Source organism: Polypterus senegalus, chromosome 2, assembly GCF_016835505.1.
Source record: "Polypterus senegalus isolate Bchr_013 chromosome 2, ASM1683550v1, whole genome shotgun sequence".
Taxonomy (NCBI): Eukaryota; Metazoa; Chordata; class Cladistia; order Polypteriformes; family Polypteridae; genus Polypterus; species Polypterus senegalus.
The window spans coordinates 313137991-313154654 of record NC_053155.1 but is presented as its reverse complement, the minus strand read 5'-3'; the positions used below and the strand labels follow the sequence as shown (position 1 = coordinate 313154654).

The 16664-nt window shown below is 42.6% G+C and overlaps 1 protein-coding gene across 1 annotated transcript in view; it reads left to right on the top strand.

Annotated features, from left to right (window-relative positions):
• The first annotated feature begins 537 nt into the window (after window positions 1–537).
• Window positions 538–16664, top strand: part of tnfsf13b (TNF superfamily member 13b) — a 41054-nt gene continuing 24927 nt past the window's right edge. Inside the window, exons 1-2 of the mRNA XM_039745920.1 lie at window positions 538–908; window positions 9112–9220. Of these exons, the coding sequence (XP_039601854.1) occupies window positions 651–908; window positions 9112–9220 (367 nt within the window). The 5' untranslated portion in view covers window positions 538–650. The remainder of the gene's footprint in view (window positions 909–9111; window positions 9221–16664) is intronic.

Here is a 16664-nt window from a genome sequence, read left to right as displayed (position 1 = left end):
TATAAAATACAGAAGTAGGTTTCATTTTCCCAGGTTAATACAACTAGTAAGAGTGAGTAACTGAATCAGCAACATTGTGGTGTAAAGTCCACACACTAAGTAATTAATGACTGATTTGACTGGGGACAAGTGAGGGTGCAATGGTATCCTATTCAGTGCATGATGGTGAAGTCTTCAATGATTTCTATAGTTGTGAATAACAAATAAGTGTTAGTGGGGGTCACTTTTTCATTTTTGGTGCCACTCTTCTGTGGTTTAAAGTTGATTTCCTGCAGTTGGCAGCTCATCTGGACCCCGTGTACGTAGAAATTGCAGGTGATTATCTGCTTGGGGCAGACGCCCAGTTTTTTTTTTTTTACACGGACCATTCCTTTATAACAATTGCTAAAGATGAAGAAACCGCCTGCAAGGGGATAATAATTATGATATTCTGATCATTATAAAGCCAAGTGACGCACTATAAACAAGTGAGAAAAAAGTGTTTCATTATTTGCAAACTTAATTCAAAAAGCAAAGCCGCGATCCATCTGACAGGAAATGGTTTGCACAGCTGATTTGCCAAAATTCAGCGCATATCTTTTTCAAGTTGAAGAACAACAAGAGGGCGGAATAATGCCCTGAGCAGGCGGGTATTGGGCGTCGAGGTTGCAATGAGTCCCTCTCTTCTGATGACGAAAATGAAATCAACGGCAGAGCTCCCCGAATCTGACACTGGCGGCCAAAGAGCTCAGCGCTACCTGCTCTCCGCGGTCGCCGTGACGGGGGTAGCCGCGCTGATGTGTGCCTCGCTGTTCGCTCTCTCGCTCTATCACTTGATGGCACTTAAAGCAGAAGTAGCCAGCTTGAAAATGGACTTGTTAAAGAAACGAGAGTGGGCCGCTAACGAACCGCTTGGTGCCAACCGTCAGGTGAGTACTAACGCGACGTGCTTTTAATTCGGAGATGGGGGTTGGGGTTGGGGCTGGCAAAGCACATGCTGAGACGGCGAAGAGCGGCATAATGCAGCTGCGCGTTTCCGGCAGTGGCACGCGCGCTCCCGACTGTCAGTAGTATTGAGAACGAGCGAATTTCGAGTCGAGAGAGTGTAGGCGGTCCCTTGAAGTGCCGTACTGAAGTGTTTGATTCAATGTTTCATGCGCATGTTGAGGTTCTGGTGTAGCTTTAAAACACAATGGTGAGGCTTCGTCTGGAGTCCTGTGTGCAGTTTTGATCTCCAGACTACAAAAAGGACATCGCAGTGCTCGAAAACATCCAAAGAAAAGAGCGACTAAGCTGATTTCAGGACTACAATAGGGTGGGTTATGAGGAAAGATTAAAAGAGCTGAGCCTTTACAGTTTAAGGAAAAGAAGATTAAAAAGAGACATGATTGGAGAGTTTCAAATTATGAAGAGAATTTAGTCCTGTGGATTGAGACAGTGACTTTAAAATGAGTTCCTCAAGAACACGGGGACACAGGTGGAAAGTTGTTAACGTTAAATTTCACATAAACATTAGGAAGGTTTTCTTCACACAGAGAACCACAGACGTGGAATAAGTGACCAAGTAGAATGATAAACAGTTGGACTTTAAGGACCATCAAAACTCGACACTAGTCATTTTGGTGGAGTTTGGTGGAAGGAGTGCCGAGCTTTGCTGGCCCGAATGGTCCCTGCTTATCTAAAGTTATCCTAATCTTCTAAAGACAGTACTTATTATAGAGTGACAGTTCGATGTACAGAATAATAGAAATGTATTATGTAAAGTGAGAATGTATGCAGTTTTATTAACCAAATAGAGTGGGTTTTTTTTTTTTGATTAATGAAATTGGAGCAATAGAGACCCCCTGGGACCAGCACTGGCAAGCAAGATTTAAACGATAAAATATTCTATCTATCTATCTATCTATCTATCTATCTATCTATCTATCTATCTATGATTAGAGATTTGTGTTAATAAGCAGTTGAACAGGTGTACCTAATCACATGCACTTCAGAAGAGGTCATCTACCTGAAGCTAAGAATGACTGGGAGGCCCTCCAGAAAAACTTGGGTTGTTGCTGGAAGAGGTGTTGGTGATGCCAGCAGGGGTTGCTTACCCCATGGTCTGAATGTGGTTCCCAATGCCCCAGTGCAGTAAGAGGGACACTGTGCTGTAAAAATGGCACCATCCTTTTGATGAAACGTAAAACTGAGGTACTTACACTCCTGTAGTCATAAATGATCCCTGGGCATCCCTCGTAAAGAGAAAGGTGTATCTTGGTGTCCAGGCTAAATTGCCCTCCTTGGCCTAGTCATTCTGACTTCCCTAATTATCCCCTAATTGGCTATCTCTCTCACCTCTTCACTACTTAGTAGCTAATGTATAGTGGGTGCAATGACATAAAAATGGTGGACAGTACACATTAGTGGTGGTTGAAGTGGCTCCCTATTCACTATGTGAAGCACTTTGAGTAGCGAGAATATCTATCTATCTATCTATCTATCTATCTATCTATCTATCTATCTATCTATCTATCTATCTATGGATTGATCGTTCTTTGCTCCAACAGCAGTACGAACATAAGGCACATTACAAAAGAATGAAAAAGAAAATATATGTAATAATCAACATTCTAGAAGAGTAAATTAACTATTTTTAAAGTTGAAATATTTTTCATTTTCTGATGACTTCAGTAAAGAGCTGGATATCACATTTTATTTATCAAACTAGCCATGCTACCTGCCGAAGACCGCTGATAGTATAATTATATAAGATTTGCTACCTCTTGCTGTAGGTGGACCTTCAGTACGTTTCCTGTTTATTTCCATGTGTCTCTTCCCTGGTTCTCCATCTCTTGACCGCGTTCCTGTAATTCCTGCTTCCCAGACTCTCGTTGTTTTCGAGGCACCTTTCTCTCCTCCTGTCAGGTTTTATACTTTCTGTCTGGTGATTCTCAGTGTGCCTCTAATGCTCTTTCTCCTCCTCACATGTTTCACTCACGCTTCCTCTTTCTTGCACGTCAACTGACCAATCACACTAAAGCTAAACTGACCAATCATATTGCTGTAAGGGACAGGAGACACACACACACACGCACACATAAACCTTAGTGTTTTATTATATGTTAAATATTTTTGTAACAGTCGCATTCACAAATAACAGTGATTATAGAATTGTGTTGCATGTGTTAGTGAGATACATGAGATACAGTACATGTTTTTAGGAGCACTTTATAATATATTGGAGCCCAGATAGGCCTGTGTGGGGTTTAAACAGCTTTCGTGGACAAAAGAGTCCAATTCAAGTAATGAATAAATGGAAACGATTGATCTGTTATCTTTTGTTATTAATTTCAGAGTGTCTTTTGTTAGTTGCATTTCAGGTTTCAAAGAAGTACCCAATAATGGTTTAGAATCTCTGCTGAAGTCTCAAGCTAAATTGTTAGCTGCATCTGACCTTCATTGATAGTGAATCTTTGTGGTGCTGTGCCAATACATTATAGAATCAGAGAAGTATGAAATCATTTTATTGCAGTTGTGATGTTCTTTTTAATGGAAATCCTGTGTTCAGGTTTATTCGCTGTATGTATGGGATAGGAAGCCTTTTTCATTCATTTATTTCTATAAATACTGTGAGATAATCAGCCCGGACACAAACAAACGGACACTGGCAGTTCTTAAAACACACACGTTTAATAAACAAAGGTCCCAAAACCCAAGTCCTGCACACACACCATGCTTCCAGCGCCACAACACCCTTCCACAGGCCTTTCAATGTCCGTGGGCCGCCTCTCTTCCATCTGCTGGAGCTTCGCCCAACTCCAGTTCCCCGACTGTAGGAAGGCAGCCCCTCTTTTATATTCACCAGGATGTGCTCCAGGTGCTTGTTGATGATCTTCCAGCGGCACTTCATGGTGTGGCAGAAGTGCCGCACAAGCACCCGGAAGCACTCCGGGCGTCCCTAGAAGGTTCTTCCTCCACCTGCCCAGGTGTGGCAGAAGTGCAGATTTCCCAGGCTCCACGATGCTCGGGGCGCCCCCTGGTGGTGGCCAAAGGCCCCATTGGGTTTGAGCCTCCTGGCTCCATCCCCGTGGTCCCCTCATTATCCAAGGCGGTTGCCCCCTCGTGGCCCGGATGACTTATAAAGTGCCTCCCAGTCCTTCCATGCGTCCCAGCTGGGTCTGGCCCCCAGCCTCCTGCCACAATTCTCAGTTTGCTTGTAGCTTTTTTAACTTTTAAGGTCACAGCCATCATGTCATTTCTGTTAACAACTCAACAGTTTTTTATTAATGTTGCTTTCATATGTTACGTGCTTTGTGTACAATGCTTTGGTGATGCTCCCTGTGTTTTGTGGATGGCCCCGACAAGAGGGGGACCACCTGACGATCCTATAAATCTAGAGGGTCTCCTTTAGGGCCTGGTAGTTCGTTATGAATGCACTCTTGGAGTTTGGTGAGTTCTTGCACTTTGGAACTTTTTGTGATTTTCTTTTTCTTTGCTTGGGAGTTCTTGGATATGTTGACCTTTTCGCTCTGCTTTTGAACATTTTTTGAATTTCTGTTTTTCAGACTTGTTTGCCTAGGATTGCTTTTCTTGTCCTAGGCAATTTCATGTTGCCTTTGTGCTCCAGTATTGCTATTGGAATACTGTTTTGTGAAGAATAAATCTTAATATTTTATTAAGATTCTACAAGGCCATTTTTGTGTTTAGCTGGGAATTTTTTGAAGGTGTCCAGCAAATGACAATACACACACACACACACACACACACACATTCACATTCCCATTGAGCCTTATTATAAGTGTTTTTTGGAACTTTTGGGACTTACGTATTTGGAAATCTTAAGTTTTGCAACACCAGCAAAAGCACTTATGATGGGCACACAAGCATCAGAACTGGATCTTGGAACAATGGAAGAGGGTTACCTGGTTATATTATTCCCATTTTCTGTTGCATCATGGTTGAGTGCATAAGAGTCGCATGGCACCTGGATGCACTGTGTAAAGAAGATAAGCAAGTGGAGGGAGTGTGTTCAGACAATGTCCTACTGGGAAACCCAGGGTCTTACCAATCATGTGGATGTTAATGTGGTGTGTACCACCTACCTGCATCGTTGCAAACCAGGTACATTACTAAATAATAATAATACATTTTATTTATTTGTCGGTGCCTTTCTAAACACTCAAGGACAACAAACAATAGATAAAACACACATTTAAACAAAACTATCCATCCATCCATTACCTATTTATATCCTAACGACAGGGTCACGAGGGTCTGCTGGAGCCAATCCCAGCCAACACAGGGCACAAGGCAGGAAACAAACCCCGGGTAGGGTGCCAGCCCACTGCAGGGCACACACACACCCACACACCAAGCACACACTAGGGACAATGTAGGATCACCAATGCACCTAACCTGCATGTCTTTGGACTGTAGAAGGGAACCGGAGACATGGGAAGAACATGCAAACTCCACGCAGGGTGGACCTGGGAAGCGAACCCAAGTCTCCTTACTGTGAGGCACCTAGCGCTACCCACTGTGCCGCCATGCCACCTAAACAAAACTAAACATGCAAAAATTAAAATCAGACAAGGCAGTTATAATCAAAGAGAAAAAGCAGTCTTAAACAGATGAGTTTTAAGTTTAGATTTGAAAAGTGAGAATGAATCAATATTTCTGAGCTCAGATGGTAATGAGTTTCAAAGCCGGGGAGCAGAGCAACTGAAGGCCCTGCTCCCCATGATGGTAAGACAGACGAAGGTGGACAGTCAAGTGGATGGAGGAAGAGGATCTAAGGGTGCGAGAGGCAATGGCAATATGGAGTAGGTCGGACAGATATGGAGGGGCAAGGTTGTGGAAACCATTGAATGTTAACAGAAGAATTTTGAAGTCAATACAGAAAACCGGAAGCCAGTGAAGCTGCTGCAAGACAGGAGTGATATGGTGAATAGAGGGGTTCTAGTAATGATGCAGGCAGCTGAATTCTGGACCAGTTGAAGCTTATAGAGAGAGATTTGCGAAAAAGACCAAAGAAAAGGGAATTGCAATAATCCAAACGAGAGGTGACAAGGCTATGAACATGGATAGCAGTTGTATGGGGAGTGAGGGAGGGGCGAATACGATTAATGTTACGCAGGTGGAAATATATAGTCTGAGAGATGTTATTGATGTGGGACTGAAAGGATAAAGTGCTGTCAAGGATGACATGGCAGCAATGTTCCATTATGGAAGTAGCATCTTTCAGCAGAATAATGCAGCCTGTTCGAGAATTGTCTGAGGAATGTGCTAAAGAGTTCAAGGCATTGGCCTGGTCTCCAAAATTCCCCAGATCTCAATTCAATCAGGCATTTGTGGGATGTGTTGGAACAACATGTCTGATCCGCAGCAGCTCCACCTCTCAACTTTTAGGAGTCGGAGGATCTGCTGCAAATGTCCTGCTGGCAGATACCATTGGACATCTTTACAAGTCTTGTATATTTCATGTCTCGGCCAATTGAAGCTGTTTTCATGACACATGAAGGAGTAGCAGCATATTAGGCCGGGAGTCGTAATGTTTTGGCTTTTCAGTGTATGCCAAATGCAATGTTTGCTCTGAGAGTGTTGATGGAGAAGTATAGAGAAGGCCAGAAGAAGATGCATTGTGTCTTTCTGGACCTGGAAAAAGCATATGACAGGGGCTAAGACAGGAGCTGTGGTATTGTATGAGGAAGTCGGGAGTGGCAGAGAAGTACGTAAGAGTTGTACAGGATATGTACGAGGGAAGAGTGTCTGTGGTGAGGTGTGCGGTAAGAGTGACGGAGGTGGGATTACATCAGGGATTGGCTTTGAGCCCTTTCTTATTTGCAATGGTGATGGACAGGTTGACAGTGGAGATTAGACAGGAGTCCCCATGGACTGTGATGTTTGCTGATGATGATGTTTGTGATCTGTAGTGATAGTAGGGAGCAGGTCGAGGAGACCCTGGAGATGTGGAGATATGAGAGGAGAAGAATGAAGGTCAGTAGGAGCAAGACAGAATACATGTGTGTGAATAAGAGGGAGGTCAGTGGAATGGTGAGGATTGAGGGAGTAGAGTTGGTGAAGGTGGGTGAGTTTAAACACTTGGGATCAACAGTACAGAGTAATGGGAAGTGTGGAAGAGAAGTGAAAAAGAGAGTGCAGGCAGGGTGGAGTGGGTGGAGAAGAATGTCAGGAGTGATTTGTGTGAAAAGGAAGGTCTACAGGACGGTAGTGAGACCAGATATGTTATATGGGCTGGAGATGGTGGCAATGACCAGAAAACAGGAGTCAGAGCTGAGGTGGCAGAGTTGAAGATGTTCAGATTTGCATTGGATGTGACGAGGATGGATAGGATTAGAAATATGGACAGAGTGTCAGCTCAGGTTGGACAGTTGGGAGACAAAGTCAGAGAGGTGAGATTGTGTTGGTTTGGACATGTGCAGAGGAGAGATGCTGAATATATTGGGAAAAGGGTGCTAAGGATAGAGCTGCCAATTAAGAGGAGAAGAGGAAAAGAGGAAGGCCTAACAGGAGGTTTATGGATGTGGTGTGAGAAGACATGCAGGTGATGGGTGTGACAGAGAAAGATGACGAGGACAGGAAGATATGGGACAAGATTATCCACTGTTGCAGCCCGTAACTGGAGCAGCCAAAAGAAGAAGAGTGCATGCACACAATGAAATATTAATTGATCGAATGACAGAAAGAAGCATTGTCCCTAAGTCAGTGTGTCTATTATAAGTGGTCATACTAATGATACACATGGTGGAAGGAGAAAGTCTGATGGCTGTAAAACCCCAGTAGTGCCTTGTCAAAGGTAATTTCAAGGTAGAACGTCAAGGAGAAAATGGGCAGCATTAGTCACGATGGCCTTGAATTTTCCCATCATCCTCTTTTCTATCATTGCTTTTAGGCGGGGGTTGGTCAGCTCTGGATCAGTTCTGCTGTGTTTCAGGAGACCACAGAGTAGGACACTACCCTGGCCGCTATGGACTGGTAGAACACCCCTAAGACGTGTTAAAAGACTAACGGAGCCTTCTCATTGTACTGCAGGTCTTTGTTGGCCACCTGTTCCACCCTACTGTCCAGATGGACCCCCCCAGGTATTCATTAGTCTGTACCACTTCCACCTCTCCTTCCTGTCCATTATACTGTCTGATCTTAGAGGCTTCTTGCCCCCTTGAAAGTTCATCCCCATCAACTTTCTCCTGGCCATATTCAGTTCCAGGGTTTGTACCCGCACAACATCACTAAGTTCTTGACCACCTTTCTGTTCTTCTCCTTATCTCCATGCACACACCTTCACTAAACTTAGTCAAGTTTACACTTGAAAAGTAACCAAAGTGGATGCCATTGGAATGTACTGGAGAAAGCACTGAGTATCCACATGACTCAACTCCATGCAGCGGCACACAGAGCATATTCAGCCCCTCAATAGAGTGGTAACACTACCCGATGATCTATCAGTCAGACCTTCGATAAGAAGATTTTGTTTTTTATAGCGCCTTCCATAACAAGTAAGAATCCAGCACATGACTGGGCCTCAGACTTACTGGAGCAACCCTTAAGAAGTGGGATACATATTCATTACTGATCTCCGTGCTACCTTAGGGAAGAATGAAGACACAGCTTGAAACACAGTCACAGAGTTAGTCTCCATAGTTCTTTTTATTTTTCCCTCAACATCCAATCAAATGCCTGTATAATGTGCCACATTTTCACCTTCACTTAGCTTCCCATCTCATCTGTGGACAACACCAACCAGACCTTTTATGCTGTGCCTTGGGGTTTAATTCCATCGCATGAGTCATGACCTGCCTTATAAATTCTTAAAGCCACCAGACTCCTAGTTTCTCTTCACCTTTGTTCCTCAAGTCTACAATTAATGGCCTAATCAGCCATATTACCTCCAAGACCTTCATGATCTAATTACTGATTCTAATATTCTCTCAGTAACATCTGGTATTCAGGGGTAGACAGACTCCAAATCCCACAGAAGTCGTCTCATGATCTACTGCCCCCTAGTGGCATGTTTCACTCCCAGTGTCTTCTGAAGAGGACCACATGCTAAAGAAGCTCCTGTCTGGTCCCCCTTTTAGTCACTTCAGTCACAACATATGATTAAGTATGTTTTGTTTTCTGAGCCTACAGGAAGATGATGAGGATGAGATACATGACACCTCCCATAGAGACGTCCCCCAAGCACAAACCCGACAGAGGGACCGGGTTCGGAGATCCAGAGATTTCAACAATAAAACAGGTGAGATCTCCTTTGTGGTTCTGGGAATGAGATTGCTAATTTAAGATGGTCTGCTTTTATGAAATGGAAGTGTCACTCTGCTAAGTTCTGGGGGTGGGATGGGAAATTGCAACCTGCTTATTAGCGATGAAAGGAGGGAGTTCGAAAACTAGAGTGCTAGACATTTTGGAGGAAAAAAATTCCACATTTCACAGTTGAATTGAATGAAACATGAGGAATTGTTTCCCGCGTCTTTCTAGTGCACGTTGCACAAAATACAAAGACTGGGTCCACTTTACATTCATCTGCCCAGAAGGAGATAACCGTTATCCCAAAACCTTGGTAACTTATGCATTATGGAGGAATATTTCAGTTAAAATTGAATTAGTAAATGTGCAAGCAAACAAAAGTACCATGACGTGCGACAATAAATAAACATAAATGTGGACAAAATTGTTGGTACCCTTCAGTCAATGAAAGAAAAACTCAAAATGGTCACAGAAATAACTTTAATCTGACAAAAGTAATAATAAATAAAAATTCTATGAAATTTAACCAATGAAAGTCAGACATTGATTTTCAACCATGCTTCAACAGAATTATTTAAAAAAATAAACTCATGAAACAGGCCTGGACAAAAATGATGGTACCCCTAACTTAATATTTTGTTGCACAACCTTTTGAGGCAATCACTGCAATCAAACGATTCCTGTAACTGTCAATGAGACTTCTGCACTTCTCAGCAGGTATTTTGGCCCACTCCTCATGAGCAGACTGCTCCAGTTGTCTCAGGTTTGAAGGGTGCCTTTTCCAGACGGCATGTTTCAGCTCTTTCCAAAGATGCTCAATAGGATTGAGGTCAGGGCTCATAGAAGGCCACTTTAGCTGTTTTTAGCTGTGTGTTTTGGGTCATTGTCCTGTTGCAAGACCCATGACCTGCGACTGAGACCAAGCTTTCTGACACTGGCCAGCACATTTCTCTCTAGAATCCCTTGATAGTCTTGAGATTTCATTGTACCCTGCACAGATTCAAGACACCCTGTGCCAGATGCAGCAAAGCAGCCCCAGAACATAACAGAGCCTCCTCCATGTTTCACAGAAGGGACAGTGTTCATTTCTTGATATGCTTCATTTTTCCGTCTGATGTGCCTTGGCAAAAAGTTCAATTTTTGTCTCATCTGTCCATAGGACATTCTCCCAGAATCTTTGTGGCTTGTCCACATGTAGTTTGGCAAATTCCAGTCTGGCTTTTTTATGATTTGTTTTCAACAATGGTGTCCTCCTTGGTCGTCTCCCATGAAGTCCACTTTGGCTCAAACAACGACGGATGGTGCGATCTGACACTGATGTTCCTTGAGCTTGAAGTTCACCTTGGATCTCTTTAGAAGTTTTTCTGGGCTCTTTTGTTACCATTCGTATTATCCGTCTCTTTGATTTGTCATCAATTTTCCTCCTGCGCCACGTCCAGGGAGGTTGGCTACAATCCCATGGATCTTAAATTTCTGAATAATATGTGCAACTGTAGTCACAGGAACATCAAGCTGCTTCGAGATGGTCTTATAGCCTTTACCTTTGACATGCTTGTCTATAATTTTCTTTCTAATCTCCTGAGACAACTCTTTCCTTCGCTTCCTCTGGTCCATGTTGAGTGTGGTGCACACCATGTCACCAAACAACACAGTGACTACCTGGAGCCCTATATATAGGTCCACTGACTGATTACAAGATTGTAGACACCTGTGATGCTAATTAGTGGACACACCTTGGATTAACATGTCCCTTTGGTCACATTATTTTCAGTCTTTTCTAGGGGTACCATCGTTTTTGTCCAGGCCTGTTTCATGAGTTTATTTTTTTAAATAATTCTGTTGAAGCATGATTGAAAAGCAATGTCTGACTTTCATTGGTTAAATTTCATGGAAGTTTTATTTATTATTACTTTTGTCAGATTAAAGTTATTTCTGTGACCATTTTTAGTTTTTCTTTCATTGACTGAAGGGTACCAACAATTTTGTCCACGTGTGTAAATAAGTGAGTCACGACGTAAGCTTCTTATTGCTTATTTATTTATTGAATTTTGTCCGTAATATTCCTTTGAATGTAACATAAAACACAAATTGAATTATGGGGAGCCACTTCAGCCACCACTAATTTGTAGCACCCACCTGGATGATGTGACGGCTCTCGTTTTTACATCAGAACGCTCACCACACATGAGCTGTTAGGTAGTGAAGTGGTGAGAGGTATAGCCAGTTAGAGACAGGGGATGATTAGGGGGACCGGAATGACTAGGCAGTGGTGGGCAACTTACCCAGGACATCATTATATACCCTACTTTTTATAAAGACTGCCCAGGGATCTTTTATGGCCACAGAGAGTCAGGACCTCTGTTTTATATCTCATTTGAAGGATGGCACCATTTTTACCGCACAATGCCCCCATCACTGCACTGGTGGCATTGGGATAATAATAAAATAATAATAATAATTCTTTGCATTTATATAGCGCTTTTCTCACTGCTCAAAGTGCTCAGCAATTGCAGGTTAAGGGCCGAACAGAGCAGAGTCCCTTTTGGCATTTTACGGGATTTGAACCAGCAACCTTCCGATTTGCCAGTGTATATCCCTAGCCTCAGAGATCTGCATTGGGATCACAGGGTAAGTGCCCCCTGCTGGCCTCACCAACACCTCTTACAGCAGCAACCCTAGATTTTCCTGGATGGTTTCCCATCCAAGCATTGGCCTGAACTGCATGCGGTGCACCCACACCATATGAAAAATGGATGTAGCACCTTGCCAGTTGGTCAGTGGCTTCCAGTTTAGTGGGTGTGACGGAGTGAAGCTTTGGCTGAGATCATCCTGACTTGTCGACCAGTGACCTCGGAAGTGACAACTGGTAGCCAATATAATCTGACAAAAACAGTTCATCTGTGCAAATGTGCAGCATTTTGTCCTCTTCAAAGGGAGTTAAAACGCAGTCTGTGCTTCCCGTTCATCACATTTCAGGTGCGATATGTTTGTCACTTCAGCGTCCATTCCAATAACGGCTCGGTGATAACAAATTATTATACACATGGGGTGTCAGGTAGCTGGTTTCACTGCATTTCTCTGCGTGATCATTTCCCAGTTTCTCTGAAAATTTGCATACGCATGGGTCAGACTTGCCATAAATAAATGCACGTTTCCCCCGCCAAGTTTTCTTTTATAAATTTGCAACGTTTGCAAGGGAATTTGCATTTGCACACTTCAGTCTCTTTTTGTGCTTACGCAAGCTTTAAAAATGAGCCCCCAAGTTTCTGACTGCCAGAGGAGACTCTGTCGCTCTTGAAATGTCAAGGCTGAGAAATGCTGTCAGGGCAACAGCCTCAGCACTCTCGCAGCTTGCTTGTCCTCGCTGAGCGGCAACTACAGGACACAATTTCAGACATTGGGATTACTAAACTAATGTTTGAGCCAGGGTAACAAAAGGGGGGCTTCCTTTTTACTGCAGGGGTCAGTCGAGGTTCTAACTGTGAATGTGTTTTATGTAGCAGTCGGCACCCCCCTATTAGCCCCTCTACAATCACCTCTTCCAGTACAGCCAACATTCCCTTGAATGAATCCATACAAGCCGCCAATGTCATTGACAAGAAGATGCCCCCACTCAGTACAGCTTTGAGATTACAAAACCACCATTGTCGCTAAAGGAGAACTCTGTTTGCTGCAGTGGTCAGTTGAGTATCTCAGGTATGCAGGGAACCAACGACAACATGTAGCACATTTTTATACAAATGCTACAACTCAAACTACTCTCTAACAAGCAGAATAAAGAATTATGATTTAGATAGATAGACAGATGATGTGAAAGCACTATATAATAGATAGGGTAACACTTTTTAGTTTAGGATCCATTGTCCTAGGGGAGCAGTCTCCCCATCTCCATCAATTACAAAGGCCTGCCGACCAGGAAAGGCACCACTAACCAACCTGGTCAGGATGTCTGTCCATACATATCATCTAATACTGTATAATAGATAGAAAAAGGCACTATATAATAGATAGATGTGAAAGGCACTATATAAATAACAGATAGATGTGAAAGGCACTATATTGATAGATAGATATTAAATGCACTATATAATAGATAGAAATATAGAAAAAGGCACTATATATAGATGTGAAAGGCACTACATAATATAAAATGTGTGTGTGTGTGCAGTATATGAGATAGATAGATAGAAAAAGCATTGTATAATAGATAAAATATTTCATCGTTTAAATCTGGCTTACCAGTGCTGGTCTCTGGGGGTCTCTATTGCTCCAATTAGGTTATTAATCAAACAAACATTCTTTTTGGTTAATGAAAATGCATACATTTCTTACTTTACATAATAATGTTTCTATTGTTCTGTACATCGGACTGTCACTCTATAATAGGATAGGACATTAGGATAACTTTAGATAAGCAAGGACCATTTGGGCCAACAACGCTCGGCACTCCTATCTACCTAAGTCCTCCAAAATGACTAGTGTCGAGTTTTGAAGGTCCTTTAAGTCCTACTGTCTATCATCCTACTTGGTCACTTATTCCACATGTCTGTAGTTCTCTGTGTGAAGAAACCTTCCTAACGTTTGTGTGAAATTTAACATGCAACAAATACCTTATACACACTCTGTAAGTCCAGTTATGCAACTCTTCCCTTCTCCGTTCCACCCAGGTGAGCTTTGTCCACCTACTCTCTCGACTCTGACTCCCCAGGTGAAGCGGAGCACATTCATTTATATTGAACAGGGGAATACTTCCCGTGCTATCACTTTATATCCAGGAAGCACTTTTGAGTCAGGTGAAACCTTGCAGTAACAGGAAAGCCTGTCTCTGACAGCTCCCCCTTGCACCACCCGAGGACCTCAACAGGGCTGCCCACTAAAACTACAACTCCCATGTAGCCCTGCGGGTGTTCGAATGACATGCATGCCAGAGGGATGTGATCATCCAGTGTACTGGGGGAGCAGTCTCCCAATCTCCATCAATTACAAAGGTCTCCTGACCAGGAAAGGCACCACTAACTAATCTGGTCGGGATCGCCATCCACCCAAGTTGTCTAATAGATAGATAGATAGAAAAAGGCACTATATGATAGATAGATAGATAGATAGATGTGAAAGGCACTACATAATATAAAATGTGTGTGTCTGCAGTATATTAGATAGATAGAAAAAGCATTGTATAATAGATAAAATATTTCATCGTTTAAATCTGGCTTACCAGTGCTGGTCTCTGGGGGTCTCTATTGCTCCAATTAGGTTATTAATCAAACAAACATTCTTTTTGGTTAATGAAAATGCATACATTTCTTACTTTACATAATAATGTTTCTATTGTTCTGTACTTCGGACTGTCACTCTATAATAGGAATTGTCTTTAGAACATTAGGATAACTTTAAATAAGCAAGGACCATTCGGGCCAACAAAGCTCGGCACTCCTATCTACCTAACTCCTCCAAAATGACTAGTGTCGAGTTTTGAAGGTCCTTAAAGTCCTACTGTCTATCATTCTTCTTGGTCACTTATTCCACATGTCTGTAGTTCTCTGTATGAAGAAAACCTTCCTAACGTTTGTGTGAAATTTAACATGCAACAAATACCTTATACACACTCTGTAAGTCCAGTTATGCAACTCTTCCCTTCTTCATTCCACCCAGGTGAGCTTTGTCCACCTGCTCTCTCGACTCTGACTTCCCAGGTGAAGCGGAGCACATTCATTTATATTGAACAGGGGAATACTTCCCGTGCTATCACTTTATATCCAGGAAGCACTTTTGAGTCAGGTGAAACCTTGCAGTAACAGGAAAGCCTGTCTCTGACAGCTCCCCCTTGCACCACCCGAGGACCTCAACAGGGCTGCCCACTAAAACTACAACTCCCATGTAGCCCTGCGGGTGTTCGAATGACATGCATGCCAGAGGGATGTGATCATCCAGTGTACTGGGGGAGCAGTCTCCCAATCTCCATCAATTACAAAGGTCTCCTGACCAGGAAAGGCACCACTAACTAATCTGGTCGGGATCGCCATCCACCCAAGTTGTCTAATAGATAGATAGATAGAAAAAGGCACTATATGATAGATAGATAGATAGATAGATGTGAAAGGCACTACATAATATAAAATGTGTGTGTCTGCAGTATATTAGATAGATAGAAAAAGCATTGTATAATAGATAAAATATTTCATCGTTTAAATCTGGCTTACCAGTGCTGGTCTCTGGGGGTCTCTATTGCTCCAATTAGGTTATTAATCAAACAAACATTCTTTTTGGTTAATGAAAATGCATACATTTCTTACTTTACATAATAATGTTTCTATTGTTCTGTACTTCGGACTGTCACTCTATAATAGGAATTGTCTTTAGAACATTAGGATAACTTTAAATAAGCAAGGACCATTCGGGCCAACAAAGCTCGGCACTCCTATCTACCTAACTCCTCCAAAATGACTAGTGTCGAGTTTTGAAGGTCCTTAAAGTCCTACTGTCTATCATTCTTCTTGGTCACTTATTCCACATGTCTGTAGTTCTCTGTATGAAGAAAACCTTCCTAACGTTTGTGTGAAATTTAACATGCAACAAATACCTTATACACACTCTGTAAGTCCAGTTATGCAACTCTTCCCTTCTTCATTCCACCCAGGTGAGCTTTGTCCACCTGCTCTCTCGACTCTGACTTCCCAGGTGAAGCGGAGCACATTCCTTTATATTGAACAGGGGAATACTTCCCGTGCTATCACTTTATATCCAGGAAGCACTTTTGAGTCAGGTGAAACCTTGCAGTAGCAGGAAAGCCTGTCTCTGACAGCTCCCCCTAGCAGCACCCGAGGACCTCAACAGGGCTGCCCACTAAAACTACAACTCCCATGTAGCCCTGCGGGTGTTCGAATGGCATGCATGCCAGAGCCAGTGTGCTGGGGGAGCAGTCTCCCAATCTCCATCAATTACAAAGGTCTCCTGACCAGGAAAGGCACCACTAACTAATCTGGTCGGGATTGCCATCCACCCAAGTTGTCTAATATTATAGATTGATAGATAGAAAAAGGCACAATATGGTAGATAGATGTGAAAGGCACTATATAAATAACAGATAGATGTGAAAGGCACTATATAACAGATAAACACAGTAGATAGTTGTGAAAGGCACTATATAGATAGATTTTAAAGGCACTATATAATAGATAGAAAGAAAAAGGCACTATATGGTAGATAGTTGTGAAAGGCACTATATAGATAGATTTTAAAGGCACTATATAATAGATAGAAAGAAAAAGGCACTATATGGTAGATAGATATGAAAGGCAGTATATGATAGATGTGAAAGGCACTATATAATAGATAGATAGGGTAACACTTTAATTTAGGATCTAGTGTCCTGGGGGAGCAGTCTTCCCATCTCCATCAATTACAAAGGCCGCCCGACCAGGAAAGGCACCACTAAC